We start from the raw sequence: 18392 nt of genomic DNA, 5'->3' as shown, positions 1-18392 counted from the left end.
CTTGGACGACTCTCCGTCATGCTGTCCTATTTTTAATTTCATGGCATTTCTGTTCGAGTTGCCTCAGGCCCGAGCCATACATGGGCTTTATACAACATTCTCAGTGTGCCATTTCTTTGAATTATATTTGTCTTGTAGTGGCATTCACGTTTCAGTGTGAAATTAACTGTTTCAATGGCTGCACCCTTAGACTACATAATGGCATGCATTACTAGTCTCTCCCATCTGACTGCATTGTCAGATGGAAAAAGCGAATAGCAACGCTCTAAACAGTAACTTTCCCCTGCAATTGTATTTTTACTCAAAGGTTACAATCAGCAGGCATGAACACGGTGGAGAACACTGTGAAATGCATTACTCCATAAAGCACTGGCATAACAAAAATAGCCCCATCTGAATAAACAGTAAATATTTTGGTGATTCCAGATGTTATTAGAGTCTGGAAATGTGCATTTCAGAATGTCACACTTATTGTGTGCCATGTTTCTGTGCTTACTTTGCATGCCTTTGGGGCAAATTTATGATTATTTTTATGATGATGTTTGTACTTTAAATGTTTGTGTCTTGCAGCAACCATGGGGAACCACCTTCTGACAAACCCAGTGTTACAGACTCGCTCTGGTACCTCTCCTTACAACACTCTGCTGGCTGAAAGCTTCACCCCACCCTCACCTGGTGTCTTCAACTCTACTGGTTAGCTCCTCGTGAACACTTCACTCTGTGTGTGCAGTTTTGTTGCTGTATGTGTGCGCGTAGAGTATGTGCTCAGCTTGCTGTCCTTCTGTCTGTTACTCTGTCAGCAGTTTGGCATGGTGTATACATCCAGTGTGTGCGTGCATGTGCGTGTGTCTCTGTATTTTTTGTTTTTTTTTATCCAGACTATGTAGCTGTCAGACAGATTCACTAGGCTGAGCAGAACAGAGCCAAACAGTGCCTACAGCCTAACCAGCCATCTGGTCAGATCTTGAATCTTCATGAGAACAGCCACAAATTGATTAGAAGTTTAGCTACAGCTGTGACTGCCAAAATCTTTAGGATGGTTTTCGCTTTCCAGTCAGAAAAAGTCGGCTTAAAGCATGCTGGCTGCTGAAGGCGAACAGACAGCTTTGTGAAAATGAACAGTCCATCTGGATGTAGGTTGTTCAGGTATGTGTGTATTTATGTCCTTGCTTCTGTTTCAGAGTGGGACTCAGCCTAATAGCTGTGTTATTGCATTGCGGTGTTCTAGCCCGGCTCTTTGAATGCCAGTAGCTGCAGAATAAGACATGTCTTGTTAATTGCTCCACTATAGTACCAATATTCACTTGGTAACTGAGAAGTATTACTGTGTGTAGCTGTTTCCTGCGCACCCGCAGAGTATCAGCCTAAGTGTCTGAGGACTGAAATTTAAGGCGGCGTTTCTTTTAAATATTTTAAAGCCTCTCTGCACAATACGTCAAGGCTGATGGCCACAGGCCTGGCAGCCAAGTCATTTTTAGAAGAGAGTGGTAGAGGAGAGGGAGAGCACTTCATTAGAATGTCTAATTACCCACACCACCATCGAAGAAGAACGTTGATTAAAGTCGTACTACACATTAAATTTTAAAAATGAACACGCTTCTCACTTTTTTGTGTGACTTTTGCTTTGCTGAGATAGTGATTTGGTATGAGGGGGGCGGGAGAGAAAAAAAAGCACCATTTCTTTGGTGTGTGGAAAGAAGTTCATAAAATAAACATTACTGCTACTGTACAAGCTTTTGTATGAATTATGTATGTATCCAGGTATCACTGACAATACTAAATAAATATCCAGAATATTTTTCTTGAACTTAGATGTACGGTAAATGTTGGAGGAAGGTGTCAAAAAAACGGGACTAAGTCTGCATAAATCAGAGGTAATGTGACCGCGGATGTGTTTGGGTGTTTGGCAAGAGTTGGTTGGTGTTGAGAGCGGGAGAGACAGAGAGAGGGGGAAGGGATGGAGTAACAAGGATGCTTTTTTCTGCCACCTATGTTTCCCTTTTAGAAATGTTTGAAAAACAGTTGCTTAATACTGCCTTTTATTTTATTCACCCCGCATGACTTTCTCTGCAATGCACAGGAACCTTTCGTGACCCAAGTAAGTATAATGAACTGTTTTCTTGCCTCACTAGAATTTGATTCGCAATGAAACAAAATAACAATGGTAATAATAATAATAATACGAAAACCCTTTGTCCTTTTGTTTGGATCCAGAGACTACATTATCTAAGCCCCGTGACCCGTGTGGAATGGAAACCCTGCCCTTGAACGGTAACTTCAACAACAGTTACTCCCTGCGTGGTGGCCCAGCAGGTGGAGGTGGGGGCAGCTGTGACTTCTTAAGTGGTGGGAGTGGAGAAACTCCCCCACCCATCTTTAATCCCCGCAGCTCAGAAGCTCTGGGAGGCGGAGGCGTCAGAAGAAACCTCTCTGATGCTGCGGCCTTCGAGAAAATGATCATCTCCGAACTTGTGCACAACAACTTGAGAGGTGGTGTTGGAGGAGGAAGTGGAGGAGGTGGAGGTGAAGTAGGAGACAGAGTGTATGGCAGCCTGGCCAGAGGACATCCTCACGGTGGAGTTGGTCGGGGAACAGCAGCTGGGCCGGACCAATCTGCGAGTATGGACGAAGAGGAGGACTTTCTGAGAGAGGGGCGGCAGCGTACGCCACAGGATGTAGAGCTGCTGTATAAAGCTCTGGAGGAGCCCCTGCTGTTACAGCGTGCCCAGTCAGTCCTTTACCAGAGCGATCCAGAGGAGTCGGAGAGCTACACGGCTGATCTCACAGAGAGCCTGGGCCACAGTGGCCAAAGTGCTGGTGGGCAGGGAGGCAACAGAGCGCCTGATTCTCCTGCCCATGACTCCCTGTACACCAGCATCACCAACCTGCGAGACTCACCCTACCCTGACAGCAGTCCTGAGCCCCTGGAGGTGGTGCCCCGCTCAGCTCAGCCCCCGGAGGAGCTGTACTACAGCTCCGGGAGGCCTGCCCTGGGCTCTCGTGGGGCCCCAATGCAGACCTTCTACCAAGCCCCACCCCGGAGACCAAGTGGGGAGGGACACCAGGCCCAAGAGCCTGTCCACAATGAGGGTGATGGACAGATGCAGCTGGTCACCAGCCTGTGACTGGAGGTTAAAGAGGAAGTTGGGGACTAATGTGATGGCCAGAGCCTCCTCCTAGCCCATCTCTCTCTCGGGTCTCTCCACTTTCTGCTTGTTTGGTTGCCTTTCTTTGTCTTGACTTTTATTTAACTAACATATGAGCAAACAAATTGACTTTCTGGGGGATACATGGCTGACTCTGCAGATGCAGGCTTTATCTTCAACCCTCCCCAGTCTTATGGAGATGAGGGATGGGTGTTTTTCCACAGAGTGTTCATCGGCTCTGTCTAACCCCAGTCGTCCCCAGTTCTTCTGGTACCCTAAGGCCAAGTCCAGCACTCTGAATGTACCAACCCACCCCCTTTACCTTTTGGATTTTTCAAAACTTTAGAGACTTTGTTAAAGCTTTTTTTTTAAAATGTAATTTCTCTTCGAGCCTGCCTCCGGAGATGGCGATATCATTTTATATTTTATCTCATTTCCCTTTCTTACCATCCATAGGTCTTTTTCAAGTCATCATTTGATAGGAGTAGTTAGCTGTGGAGACAGGGAATATAGTACACTATTATAATCTAAAATATGTCACACAGAAAGCTCTTCATTGTTGCCAAAAATATCTTTTATTGAGCCAGAACAGAAACTAGAACATTCACAAGGCAAACTCACGCACACATATATACTTTCACCCATCTACAAGTGCTCATTACTGAACATCAAAAGTTAAAAAAAGTACCCCGTCTAAGTAAAAGGGAGCAAGAGCTTTTGTTCCAAGCAGGCAGGGGGAGCTGATTTAGGGTAACTGCCTTCATTTTTGCGTGCTGTGAATAGACAGCTCTGTACAGCGGCGGAGTGGAGGTAAAGACAGAGACTGAGGAGGCACTGCACCACCCCTCCAGAACAGGAGACCCTGCACCCTTAAGACTGGCCAATCCTCTCCACTGTTCTCTTTGGTCGTTTGCTTTAGGCATTTTGAAAAGTTAAATGACTGTCTTGCTGTTGTTTTGAACAGAGTATTCAATTTGTTGGTCTACATCCTCGAGGGGCTGCGAGTGCGGATTGGTATTGCCCCCCTCCCCTTGTACTTTGCTGTTAGAGCCTAGCCAGTTGAAGTGGACTCGATCCCTGTGCGGTGCTGTGACAAGCAAGACTGTAAATGTCACAATCGCACCGGCCGACCAATTGGTATGACCGTGTACATAGGAACAACACATGAATCTACTTTATTCCTACTATGTAAATAGAGACACCAGATGATCAAAAGCAACAAAAAGTAATAAATACTATGAGAAATGACTTCTTGTACTGCAACAAACTGACAAAAGAAAAAAATAATAAAATGTTTTGGAGTTTGTGACCTGAATGATACACTCTATCTCTCTCCCCCATTGCTTGATCTCTCACTCTCTCGCCGTTCCAGTAGTGTTTCACTAAAATTCCCTAGTGATCAAAAGGCAGTGGTAGAGAGAGAGAGATTAAGATGTGTAATAGGTTTTATTTATACAAATGAAAAATGGAACAACAAAAAAAATCCTGGCACAATTTTTATGTGATATAATCCATTACATGTTGTTAATGCTTGACCTTTGACATTCCCTGGGTGGAATTGGCAAAGGCAGCGGGAGTGGGAGGTGCGGGGCAAGCGAGATAGATGTTGTCAAATGTCATTCTGTGCCTCACAAAGCACGATAAAGCATTGTGGGTGAACGACAGCATCCATAAAGTGATTTGGTTTGTTCTTGTATTATTTGGAAGATATAACCAGATTACGTACTTTTAACAACATGGGGTTTTAGCATGTATGATAATGATTTGCATTCAGAGAATATTGCATTTTGCTGTTTCTTAAAGATAGTTTCAGCATTACTCCATAACCTAATGTGACAACTCCTTATTTTCCTGTGTGCATGTGTGTAAGTGCGAATGTATCCGGGAGCCTGGGTGTGTCTGATAAGTGTCTGGTTTGTGAGCGCGTGCGTATGTGTGTGTGCGTACACATTTGAAAGGCTATTTTTGTGACTTGACTTGAATGCACATCAGAGAAGGAGGGATACTCATCTCAGAGAGCTGCCATTACTTTTCTGCCTCAAATGGAAGTTGCTCTTACCGCTGCGTTCAGGTACAAGGAGGACAGGAAAATTCAGACTGCCTCGAGAGACAAGAGGTAACACTATAGCATGAAAATGACAAGCAGGGTTGACCGATCGCGAGGAACACGTTTCCAATATGCCACCTTATGCAAGCAAAATGAGCTGTCTAGGGAGAGCCACTTGTGAGACTCCTTTCATCTGGCTGAAATCTATTTGACCTTTTAAAAGGAAGAGTTTCCTTTCCTTTACCCTTTATTTAAAAGTATTTGTTATGGTTTATTTATCAGATTATATATATATGGAAAATTTATTTACATTGATTTATTCATGGCACTCTTTAACTATTGCCCCCCAAACCTGCAGCTACAAAAGAGTGTGATGTGTGGATACGACGTGAGCAGAAAATAGATGCATCCACTGCAGTGTGACATTTGGCTAGGGCCTGAGTGTCCCACTTCTAAGAGAACCCAAAGGACAGCTTTTTAGCTAAGGCTCCTGGGGCTGAAAGCGAGCGAGAGAGGGGTTAAAGACAGATAAGGGAAGGGGATTACACGGATTTGCCGCCGTTTTTCCTTGCTATTCTGATCATTTGTGTAAGTAACATTGTATGGGACACAGATCGTGATGAGGCTCAAAGGAAAAGGTTGCGGTATCATCACTTGAGCCATAGGGGAAACATGTGCAATACTGGTCTGATGATACATGCGTCACTTGGATTTGTAGCTTCAGAGCTGTCGGTTTACAAATGAAGAGACAATATGGACATGTGTTGGGCTCTGCTGCGGCGCGGGACTTGTGGCTGAATTAGCGGTGGGGGCTCGGTATCATAGTAGCACTCACTGGTCAACTGAGGACAACTTGAATGTATTTTAACAAGCAAGACTGAAGATAAAACAATTCACTCCAGGGTGGAAGTGTTAATGGGAATCTCAAGATGGCCATCATTATCCGTATCCTCTTTGTTCTCAACACCATCATCATTATCCTGCTCTCATTGTATTTGATATAACTTGCTGATGCTGATCTCCAGTGTTCAGCTGGGACTCGCCCCAGGGGGAAACGCTGTTTAGACAGACACTCCCTTTGCGAAGAGGAATGTGCGTCACCTTGGGCCTGCTTCTCTCTCTTTTTTCTTTTTTTTTTCCAGCACTACCCAGGGCCCTCCCTCCAAAACTCATCCACATTTTAATATCAATCTCAGTGGACTCCATTAGTGCAGCACTTCTTTGAGAGTGTTAATTTGTTTTGTCAAAAGCTTTGTTTATCCCAGATTAATATCTCAATAAACAGTGGAGGGCTGCACTGCTGTAAATGATGGTGATTATACAGGAGAAGGTTCGCGGCCCACGCTGTCGGATGGAGGCTCTCACAATGGGAGTTTCTTCACCATTCAAAGCCCTTCAAACCTCTGATTACAATAATAACACAGTGGGTACTAATTTATTGTTGTGAACTCACTCTCGCTCACCTCCATTCTCTTGTTTTCTGTCTAGATTTGCAAACCTTCCAAGCCAGTGGCAGGCCTGACGTGTGAGCTTTAGTGGTTATGTGGGAAGTTGTTTAAAAGGTTGGATGCCCAACCTTTGACACAGTGCTGTTTCACCCCTGCAGCTTGTGCCATTGTTCAGTCTATCATTAGACAGCGGTCCCAGCAGGACTTCAGTCTGTTCACTCACAGTTGACCCATTCACACGCAGACATTTTTGTGTGGACCATATCACACCAGGAGGGCGGTACAGAAGCGGCAGGACAGCGGTGTGTGAATTCAACAGCGCCAGAGGAGCAGAGGGTCATTGTGTCTGCAAAGACTGGCCCGTGAGGAGGACTGAGGAGGGACAGCATCAGCAGAGATGTCACAGATGTCACAAATATATAGCCATAGGCGGTGAGAGAGGGAGGGACGGCTGGTGAGAGGGGTTTGCAGTGAGGCTGTGCAGGAGCGTATCTGGAGATAAGGAGATGGATGTGCTACTTTGTTTCAGATTGCTTTCTGACGGTGGTTTGCAGACCAGAAGTTATTACTTTATGGTTTAAATTGATCAAGCTGGCATGTCAGATCTCAAGTTCATTCATAAAACAAATCTGCCTGTGATGGAAAGAAAGATGATGGGATTGTTTGAGCTAACAGATGCTTCCTTTAACAAAAAAAAATGTGAAAATGAGACCACTGCCGCATCAGCCAATTAAAGCACGATTTTTACAGTGCCTGCAAATGCACCATGATTTTCCTAAAGAGATTTTTAAAGAGCAAATATAAACAAATCATATGGTAGTACTATTTTGTTATTGATTTCTTCTTCTCCACATGACTCCTTTAAAGTAGTTACTAAGACTCTTTAGAGGTACTGGATGAACACAATAATGAACTTTTGCTCTTTAACTTTTGTGTTGAGTATGTGTCTGTGGAGCTGTGCCAGCATTTCAGGAAAGTTCTGATCTTTAATACACAGCGTGGTACCAGCAACACCCGGGGCTCCTGGACAACAAGGGTTTCTCCAAACGATTAAACATGTTGACATTATAAGGTTCAAGAATAAAACAATTGACACAGCTGGAGCAGGCTGAATCTGTCTTTTTCTTTCTTGCTTGAGGTTTGGGGGGAGTTGAACAGTTCCTACATGCACCTGTTCATGGCTGTAGTAATCTCAATCCATGATCATCCATGGGACAGGCCAAAAAATTCAGCCCCATGTGGTGTCTGTCACCAGATGTATAATATCTGGCTTCAGTGGTTATGGATGGGATATCCTGATGATCATCTGAGAGCTGTATTAATTAGCTCAGTACAATGGAACTTGGTCAGTATTACACATACCTGAAATGCTTAACATTAAGGAGGTAAATCATTGGGTGCTAGTGGTTATTACATAGCAAGCTATATGGCAGCGTGAGCACTGACATTGTGCCATGTGGGGTTCTACATATAGCACCATATCTAGAGCTTTCTGTGATTTTTCTATGAAATGGATAATTTAATATGTACTGCTGAGACATTTGTAAACTGAGGTAAATATAACACTTTGGTTTTCTTTTAGGAATCATGTTCATTTGTCTTATTTGATTTTTGTTTTCTCACACTCATTGCTTTGATAGCTGTTTGGGCCAAAGGGGATGATTTTCTGTGAGTGTTTCCATCATTGCAGGTCAAAGCGACCTTGTATCAGCACATATTAATAAAAAAACTATTTAAAATATACACTGTTCATGCTTGAAGGTTTCTTGGGGAATGTCTTGAAGGAGCTGTACTGTGGTGCACACTTGTGTGTATGTGGTTGTGCACTGATGCACAGCATAATTGCTTCTGTACTTGTGTATGTTCCAGCGTGCTAAAAGAGGTAACCAGCAGAGAGAAATTGTTATTAATCTTCCGCTTTTCTATATGCATATAAACTTCAATATATGGTTCAAACTGAAAATGAAAAGATGTCTTTAAGCACTAATACAGTGGCTATGTTTTATTCATGGGCTATCTTGCAGGTTGCAACAATATTGTGCTGTTCATTTGAGAACCAGAGGAAGCAGGGGATTGAAGCCAGGCAACCCAGCCCCTTCCTGAGTCAGCCCCTTCCTGAGTCAGCTCCCCTTTGAACCACACAGTATGTGCACACCATTTGACTTGGTGGCTGGCATGATGATTTTGTCAAATGCTGCTGTGTCCAAAGCATATTTGTGAATGATCAAAGACATGCAGAAAGAAGCAAGCTGTCAGTTTAAGAGGCAAAACTCCGACTCCTGGTGTTTGGACAGCTGCTAATAAAGGTCCTGAGGACTGATCCTATATTTGTCTGCAGAGAGCAAGGCTTTGTTGCACTACAGTAACCCCGAGTGAGTATTACCAGACTCCAGTGGTGCTTTAAACCATTTCATACGTATGTGTATGTACATGCAGACCAGTGGGCATACTTGCTCTGCTAGAGCCGGCTTTACAAAGCATCAGTCAAGGTTAATTAATCATACAGTGTGGTGTGATCCCTGATGTAATCATTTAATAACTGCAGTGTGAGTATAGATTACTGACTTTTGAACGCAACACCGTTTGCTGGCAGCAGTCAAGTAAGCCACAGCAGCACACAACATTAGACAGCCTTTAGCACACTCCAGAGCCAACTACACATTGTGATCAGCTACATCTGTCAGGTATGACACACTTAAGTGTCTGGGTTATTGCAGCCCATTTACTGCAGCTTCTCTTAAGCCCACTTATCCCCAATGTGTGATCAGTGTTCAGCTCCTACTGAGCTTTGTTTCCTGACTGGTCATAATCCTTTTCACAGTGAAGACCCATTGGTGAGTAATATCGAATGTGCATCCATCCATAATTATAACATATCTGCAACTTTACCTTGGCCGTTACAGTATGATGTAAGAAAAAAAGGTATGTCGTACATGTATGATGACCCACCCCCAACCAGTCCACCCATCTGCCCAGCCCCTACCTCGCTCCTGTCCTTTCAGTGAAACTCCCTGAGAGGGGGACGCTCTAAAGCCTTGACCATTCAATCACCCTCTTTTCACTGTTGCTACAGTAACACTTTCACACACTAACATATCAAACACGAGCAACAAAGCCTCTAACCCTAGCCACATTCACTTCCTGGCACTCAGTCTGTCTGAAAGGTAAAAAGAGGCTTTTTCAAGGTCATTGCACATTTAGAGAAGCTTAAAATAGAGTCCGATATTGACAAAACAAGACTCACAGCAGCTGTCAGCAGATCCCGGGAGATAGAGAAAAGAGATGTATTAAGTTCAGTCTGAACTGCTCTGTGTTCATGCGTTAGTGTAATTACTACCATACATCAAGCCACAGGGGCAACCAGTTGTTTAAGTGCTGTAACATACAGTATATAACACTTAAATTATCAAGTGAAGTGCAGCGCGTTTAATATCCCAGTAGTGGTTCATTACAAATCAGAGCACTATGTTAGAAAACAGTGTTCAGTCCAAAAAACCCACAATGACTGCACTGCCACAGCACTGTGACGGAGGCTTGATCTATTGAAGAGCATGTTTAGCTCCACCCACAGTTACGGATCATAGAAAGGTCATACGTCTAAATATATTTTGATGGTGATGGAAGTTAGAGCAATCTGAAATACACAAGCATTAACTGTGTTGCCATTACTCAACAAAAGTAATATAACTTGTAAATTGCTACCGTTACCCCAGTGGCACAGGACTTGTGACTATTTACTGCCCCCTTGTGGTTTAATGCTGAAAAGTGTTGCTTTGAATAGGAAACCAGGAAAAAACACTCAATGAAACAGTCAAATCCAAGTTAGAATTTATTTCAAACTTGAAGGACAAGAAAAAAAATTTTTTTTACATGAATGTTAAGGCAATTATCACACTTAAACTAACCTATGCAAAAATGACAATAGTTTTTCCAAAAAAGGGAAGAAACTTATAATTTCTGATTAAAATGTGCAGGGAATTAACTAATGCAAAATAAGCTATTATTCAGAATTTGGGAATAGATGCATGCAATGATAGTAGAGGAAAGGAAAGCTAACTAATATAAACTCAAAAAAAGAATATATATAGAGAGAAAGACACAGCGCAGGCTATGCATTATGATAATTATCATAATAAAGCCACTAACTATAATCATTTATAATATAATATCATTTAATTTTTGGTGGGGTTATACATATTTATATGCACTTTAACAGTATACTTGTATTATACCATTATATATCATGTTATTACTTATTTATTATATAGATAATGTTAACATAGTGTTGTGCCACTGTTGTATATGTGGTATGTTTTCTAGCATCTTGGTCCACCCATCCTTTGGTCAAGTCAAGCTGTTAAAATAACAAGTAAGAAATCTCCCACTGTGCAGTATTTTAAATTAATCTACTGCCTTCTATTTTATTCATCAAGCCATAATGTAATTGTTACTTTACTTTTACCAGTTTGTGCCAGTTACTGCAATTATCTGGCAAATAATTATTGCTCGTCAGAAAAGAACGACCCTAATGAATATTATCTGATCGGCTGTGTTGAATTATTGCCTTAATGTGTATATGCAAATGAAAAAAGATATGCACATTAAATACTTTTAGATGTGATGTAATCACATAACACAGTGAGATCATATATATATATATATATATATATATATATATATATATATATATATATATATATATAATTTTTAATTTATTTATATTAGTTATTTTTAACTAATATTCAGCTAAAAATATATTGCAAGTTTGTACTTTGCAAAAAATATTGTAGGTTGACAGTAATCATTTAAACAAAATGCTGGACTTGATCCCAAAGGTAATGCAAGCAAACATACATATAGTGTGACAATGTCTTATAATAATTATTATTAAAATAATATATGTATTATTATTATTATTATTATTATTATTATTATTATTATTATTATTATTATTACTATTCTTATCATCATTATTATTATATTGTTGTTGTTGCTATTGGTTACTTCCTGTTCCTACTTCTTGTATTTCTTGTGACTCCACGTCAGTGTTCTGCAACAAAAAAAGAAAAGAAAAAAAAACATCTCTTAAGAACAACAAAACAAAGAGAGGATATAATAAAAAAAAAAGTACAAAGGAATCTTCCTCCTCACCGGTACAGCTGAGCACCTGCTGACTCCGTCTCGGTCAAAGCCAGCCTTGTTCGCCAATGGTCCGGCTTCACCTGTCATGTCAAAACTGGAAGTGTTGGAGACAGAAAGAGAAGGAATAAAGACGTGAACCTCTTCCCAGTTACAGCACAGCTCACTTTCTGAGTGGGTGTCAGACAAGCTCTGATGTTCAGTCTGGCCTTTTGACATTTGGGATGTGTAGGCAGAGACCTGTTAGTAAAGTTAGTCCCGACAGTGGAACATATAGCAGCAATAGGCCAAATTAAACAAGGTATGAAGGAGACTGGAAATTGGAAAATCACACAGATTTCTTCTCAGTCATAGTTACTATGTGAGAGCTCAGTGGCAGCGCAAGCAAGCAAGTCTCACCGTTTACTGGTTAGCAGTGGTTGTCCTTCAGTCTCATCATGTTCTGCACGATTACCAGCAGCACCTCCAGTGTCCAGTTCGCTGAAGATGAAGAAGCATTCACAGCCATTATCAAATGGGCGTGATAAACCCTCAGGGTAAGCTACTCAATTCTCTATAAAGTGGTGCATGTGTACGCATAAATGTTGCAAAACTGTCTGTTTTTTCATCTTTATTGCCGTTGGTTACATCGTTTTATAAACGCATGATGGCATGCAGTTTAAATGTATGCTGGTTATTATTTTTGTATGTTACTAACACCTTTGATCATCATAACATGCAAACAGCCTGAACCGAAGCTATTACAATCTCTTAAGATCTAAAACAAGAAACAAAAATGTGTTCTGCTTTGATTTAAATCATCACAGACTTACCTAATGTTTTGTCCTTTGTCGCTATTCACCCCTCCTGGTTCTTTCTTGAAGTTCCTGAAGGAGATAGGGGTTATGTAATAGTACACACTGAAGGGAAACATAAAAATATGATAGAAACTTGCACCCAACCAGAGACAAAAGTGTACCTGTTCATAGAGCGGTGATGAGAGATTCTGCTAACATTGTGGGTACTGATGTCTCCACTGCAAAACAAATAATAGATAAGGATGCCACAAGAAAAAACAGCATTTACTTGACATAAACCTCAAGAACAAAATAGGCTCTAGGCACAATAACAAAAAAAAACAAAACCCAATTCTCATTCTCACTTTTTAGTTAGCTGAATTCTCTCTGTGCTCAAGTTGCGGTCCACGCTGGGGGATTGAGGAGTATTGACATCAGCCTCAGTGCTATGCAGACAAAGGTAGCTTTTAGCACATTAGAGTCTAGACTTCACATTGTTATAAGAAAGCACAGACACAGACAGTGTCTGGACTGAAAGATTAAAAAGAAGGTTATAGTGGATAAAGTTTTAATGCTAAAGTGTCAGGCTAACCTTTGAACAACTACACATTCAAGTGCAGTGCCTTGCTCATTATCTATACGCTGTCCAGGGGGAGCTCTGCAGAAGAGAAGAATGGCAAAGAATAAATAACAAAGTATCAAAGAACAATAAAAATACAAAACAGAAGCAATAATTAGAGCCTGATAGAAATTCATTGTCACCAAGCTGTGGTAAAACGTCACTTCCTTCATCGGGTCTTAAAAGAAGCATTTTCTAAATTAACACCGGTGACATCAACGGGCATCCAGTTTAAATGAGTTTATTTAACATTAAGTGTTAAACAAAGTACAATGATTATTGTCAATGATGTGGCCCTTTTTAACTTTTAATATTCATTCATTTTTATATGTTAAGTTGGAGGCACTGAAGGGGATTTAACTACCTGTAACACAAATACATTCACATACTTTCTGGTAAGCAGGTAAGCTGAAACATGCAGTATGTTAAAAGTAAGACAGACCTAGTTTCTTGTCCCTCTCCTGTCTTTTGGAGGCAAGTCAGTAGGTACATTATAAACCCAGAAACACTGGCTTCACTGTGCTGCTGCCTGAACAAAAAGAAGCATAAAAAAGTTATTAATCTTTGCAAAACATTATATAAGTTAATCTGTAACATGGCAATAATAATTTGATTTTTTCAGGCCAAGGCCATAGAACTCACTCCAGATGTGCTTTCCAGTTGTGGAGAAGAAGACCAATCCCAATTATGATTATGATTATCCCTAGAATGGCTGGCAAAATGTAATCTGTATTAACACAAAACACTTGAGTTATAATTCATTCACATCCATTTATAGTACTAACAACAGCTATGCAATAAAGCAATAAAATGAGCACACGGGATCCACTCACAGATGAGGGTCGGCAACGCCTGTGACTCGTTGGGATCGGTCTTAATTGGAGCTGTGACATCAGCTTAAGAAAAGGAGATGATTGATTTGTGCAGTATATTATGTAAACATGAGGCATATTTTTTTTTAAATTTGAAAACATTTATTAATGTATTCTAGTATAAAAATAGGTTGCCTTACCGATAATTTTGAAATAGGTGCAGTGTTCTTTGACAAAAGGCTTTCCCTAAAAAGAAACAGAGGAACGAGTTAACATTTTAGATTTACCCCTAAACAGGACTTTCTCTGATTTAATTCATACAAGTACCTTCCTCAATCCATCAGGAACTATGCTTTGAATTGTGATGTCTCTGCACTTCACTGTCGTCACTGAGTTGTTGTCCATGTGTACAACTTCAGATGACAACCTAATGGAGGGTGGATTCCGCAGTTCAGCATGGCCAATACTTGTCTGTTGGGAAAAGAAAAAGAAATAAACGTCAAAGGTGGAAAGTAACAAAGTACAAATACTTTGTAACAAAGTAACAAAGTACAAAATACTTATTACTTATATTATACTGTTACAATTTTCAAGTATACTTTGTGTATTCATTTTTCTGACCCCTTTTTACTTTTACTCATTACATTTTAACACAAACATCTGTACTGTCCACTCCAAACATTTTCAAAACAGGCTTGTTACTTTACACGTAACACATTTGAGGGAAATTTTTGTTTCCCAGCACTGCACACCCACAATCATTAAACCAGTCTGATGGGAAAAAGACAATCATATTGGTGTAGCTATCACACAGGGATTTGGGGAAGACATATATGCAATTTTTGCATCATTTATAAATCTACTGGACCTTAAATTAGAAATGTTGTGATTCTTTTCTCCTCACTGCGCCACTACAAGCGATTTTAGGGTTCCCCCATCTCCCGAATCCCACTGTAATCCCCGACTATAGTCACTGTTCTGTTTATGTATGGAGGCAAAATAAAAAGAAAAAAAGTTTGCATTCACATGTACTAATATTTATTTATTTATGTATTTATTTATTATTCAAAGACCTGCGTTTATTTTCTTACTATGAGTACATTTGACACTTATATTACATATTTAACACAGATCTGTGTATTTCTACAAAACCAAATAATATCTGTACTTTTGCCCCCTCTGATGAAAGTTTCGCTGCCTTTGTACGTAAAGTAGTGGTTTACACATTCACTTCGCAAGCTTGGGGGCTCGGCAAATCAAATAGATCTACCTGTTGTGGTGTAAAAGGGAGAAGCCTAAAGTGCTTTCACTTAAAGTCTGAAAGAGGCCAACCTACCCCGTTGTCGTAGACATAAATCTTACTTCCCTCGGGAAGTGATCCATGTTTGAACGTGAATCCACCGAGGGTTTTAATGTCGGCACAAGAAGCATTTATCTGATGACATGCTGCGAGACAGTAATTAGGGAACCGTAAAGTTAATTGTATTTTAAAGTTAAGCAAGAAGAAAATGAAAAGCAAACGGAAACATTAAGTAAAGAACCAGGAAACGATGACGCAGATGTTGCGAGAAGAAAAAAAGAGTGAAAATAAGATATTGGTTATAAAGAAATACGTATTTACAATGCTGCATCACTTACCTAATGATTTCCCGGTGAAGAATAGAATTGGGAAAATCAGGCAGCTTCTAGTAAGCATTTTTCGAAGACAACCGAACCTAAAGCAGGAAGTTCGTACAAGGAAATTTGAAAGCTCAAAATCGAAAATTTAACCAAGGACAACTATTTTTAGAGTTAATCGCTGGCGGTGCCTTAAAATACACACAAAAATGTATAAAGGCCAGACGGGGCTTTTTGTATATTAGACACGTACCTTCAAAAAATCTTCTCGATCGCTTTGTGTAAAAAAAGGAAGTTCTAATCGACCGGTCGTCCACTTTTACACTTCGAACAAGACTGTAGGCCAACTTTAAACCACAGCACAAGTTGCCATCAAGTGCGAGATTTACCAAGACTCTGTCCCCACTGACTTCAAGACAAGGAAGTTCCTTCTCTGAGACAGCATGCAAAGCGGAAGTAAGGTCGCCGAGGACTAGTGAGTGTCAGAACCATTATCCAGGATGAAACAACAAAGATCTGTGAGTGTTACAGGAAGATGCCACAACTGATCATGCGTTTAGTGAATACCTCAAACAGCAGAAACCTGAAAAATAAGGAACAGGAAGTGGAACCATCATGGGTGGACAGGCCCCTGTATTGCATCACCATTCGAGAAATCCCACGAATGGCACGAGAAAGCTGAACTGAAAGACAGCACAGACACGCCAATCATGGCAGCATAGGAACAACCTCTACAGGCCGTAATGATATATGTAGCCAGACCAGAGATAGCAACATCAAAAAGGGGGAACAAAAGGAGCTAGGGAAATACCAAGGGCTGAGAGAGAACTAGACAAGATGTGGAACATGAAAGCAACAGTGACCCCAAAATAAGAAAGTGCTCATGGTCATGGTATTGAGATTTCCCAAAAAAAACAGAGGGGGATTTGTGTTTCTAAATATATGCAGTGATTGAGGGGTCTAAGGGTCTTCTTCTGTGTCTGAGTGTAAAGTCAAACAACTTATAGTTCAGCTAAAGGTGTTAAAGCGTTTTTTTTTTATGTACGTATGGTTATTTTTGAAACTTTTTAGCTCTTACTAACCTAAAGTATCTGTAGTATCTGAGTCATTATTCATTGGTGAAAGTGGTAGCATTCAGTAAATAGAAGGACATAATATCCCAGCTTGAAATTTGATCTCTTTGGGACCATATTGGAACTTATTCCAGCCCAGAAGTGACCTGAGACCCTGGGCTGAAAAACAAAAATCTAAACAAAACAAAAACAGACCAGCAAGGCAAATTGCATTACTTGGTGAAAAGGTTGTGTGTGGTTAAAAAAAGAACCTTGTAATTTATGTTGCAGATCACTTTCTTTGAAACTGTGAAATATATAGTCTCAGTGGAAGATGCACTCTCTGAGTGCCCTTCTCATTTGTAGTTTTGCACACTAAACACAAGGGGAGGCCCTAGCCATGTGGGTCAGACACACTGAACAGCCTGTCGTGAAGTGACATGAAATCACCACAGAGGGTTACTTTCATTATAAACAAAGCTGAAAAACACAAGACATCAAACATAATTGCTTACATGTTGTAAGTCAGTATGAGTTCTGTATTTTAGCAGGATGCTTTTACCATACAAACGGATACATTTGAAAAATTCGTGGCTAAAGTTATCCTAGTGTAATCTTTGGAAATTGTTAGTGGATGGAGTCCTCCCAACATATTGGAACCATGAGACAACAGAGGCCTCAAAAAGGCCCCTGTCATTTCACTTTCATGCAAACACACAGAGACACGGTGCAAAGATAAAGCAGAGGCCGCCATGGTGCAGCATGCTTCATTTGCACTGCATCTTCTCTGGTCCACCGAGAAAACACAGACTGTATTCTGTGTCACTCGATACGGGCCCCTCTCTCTTTCTCTCCCTCCAGATCTGTCATCTTCTACCATCTCCTAACCTCTCTTTCACCCTGCTCCGTTTATTACACGGCAATAATTCGCCAGCATATTCTAGCAAATTTCAAAAGCACTGTGGAGTTTTCACCTTAAACATAATTATGACATTGGCTTCAGTGTGGAAAAATCTAAAGGGACAGTGAAGATGAAGAAATTTGCTTATTAGCCAGTTTGGCGTAACTAACTAGCTTAACTCTGCATCACTCTTCATCACCTCTTGACTACATCCTTAATGAATAAAGATGACAGCATCATAGCGGGCATGAATGAAAGAGTAAATGAACTTGGCTCAGCTCCCTTTGGGGGGAAATGTGTAGAAGCGAACTTGTCCAATCATCTGATCCATTTCCCGTAAATATCAAGTGACAGTGGGAGGGGTTGGATATTCTGCTGTCCCTCTATATCCATGGAGCCTCTGCATAAACACAGCAGAGCAGAGATGACGCAGGACAGCCTGCAAACGCACACAAAGCTACAAACATGGCCATATGACACGGGTTTGCTCTTACAAACATCATGCATCTAGGTCTGACATCTCACTGAATAGATTCCAGACAGTTAAAATGGGATTTTTAGTGTGAATCAGTGATTACAGTACTGCTGCTTGAGTCATCTGACTGCCCGTCTGAACTTTTCCCTTCTTGCTCCGTTCATAAAAGCCGTGATGAGAGATAAACAGCTTTCATCTTGCTGCATAAACGAAATACCATCTCTTCTGTTCTGTTTTGCCTCTTTTTAGCAGACTGTTTTCAAGAGCAAAAGAAAAGGTGCAAATCAGCCTAATTAAAATGCAGTTTATTATTCTAGACCTCGGGTTAAAACAAAATCTGAGCACACTATGGGGTGTGTG

General features: G+C 40.8%; 2 protein-coding genes across 4 annotated transcripts in view; one reads left to right on the top strand and one right to left on the bottom strand.

The window, feature by feature from the left end:
• Window positions 1–4455, top strand: part of adgrl1a (adhesion G protein-coupled receptor L1a) — a 116208-nt gene extending 111753 nt beyond the window's left edge. For all 3 annotated transcript variants that reach the window (XM_085271496.1, XM_085271495.1, XM_085271497.1), the window contains 3 exons: window positions 571–693; window positions 2081–2098; window positions 2215–4455. In XM_085271496.1, coding sequence (XP_085127622.1) covers window positions 571–693; window positions 2081–2098; window positions 2215–3125 — 1052 coding nt within the window. In that variant the 3' untranslated portion in view covers window positions 3126–4455. The remainder of the gene's footprint in view (window positions 1–570; window positions 694–2080; window positions 2099–2214) is intronic.
• Window positions 4456–11365: 6910 nt separating this feature from the next.
• On the bottom strand, window positions 11366–16714 carry LOC146576313 (uncharacterized). Its single transcript, XM_085271494.1, has 15 exons — window positions 15858–16714; window positions 15626–15702; window positions 15324–15433; window positions 14315–14458; window positions 14188–14233; window positions 14009–14071; window positions 13818–13902; window positions 13618–13704; window positions 13149–13214; window positions 12922–13002; window positions 12739–12795; window positions 12593–12646; window positions 12180–12260; window positions 11793–11877; window positions 11366–11691 (listed from the first exon to the last, which is right to left on the bottom strand). The coding sequence occupies exons 2-15, from the start codon at window positions 15681–15683 to the stop codon at window positions 11635–11637; spliced, it is 1074 nt and encodes a 357-aa protein (XP_085127620.1). The 5' UTR covers window positions 15684–15702; window positions 15858–16714; the 3' UTR covers window positions 11366–11634.
• Window positions 16715–18392: the final 1678 nt, after the last annotated feature.

This window comes from Mchenga conophoros, linkage group LG4 (genome assembly GCF_057382185.1).
Source record: "Mchenga conophoros isolate Kocher_MC1m ecotype Shallow Benthic linkage group LG4, M_conophoros_male_GT1.1, whole genome shotgun sequence".
Classification (NCBI taxonomy): Eukaryota; Metazoa; Chordata; class Actinopteri; order Cichliformes; family Cichlidae; genus Mchenga; species Mchenga conophoros.
The sequence above is the reverse complement of the archived record's forward strand: the minus strand, read 5'-3'. Positions and strand labels throughout refer to the sequence as shown.

Coding starts and splice junctions, on each gene's coding strand:
- LOC146576313 (XM_085271494.1), bottom strand. CDS start 15,683: ATGCTTACTAGAAGCTGCCTGATTTTCCCAATTCTATTCTTCACCGGG. Junction 14,072..14,187: donor CACCTATTTCAAAATTATCG/GTAAGGCAACCT, acceptor CCTTTTCTTAAG/CTGATGTCACAGCTCCAATT. Junction 11,878..12,179: donor CCACTGCTAACCAGTAAACG/GTGAGACTTGCT, acceptor CAACACTTCCAG/TTTTGACATGACAGGTGAAG.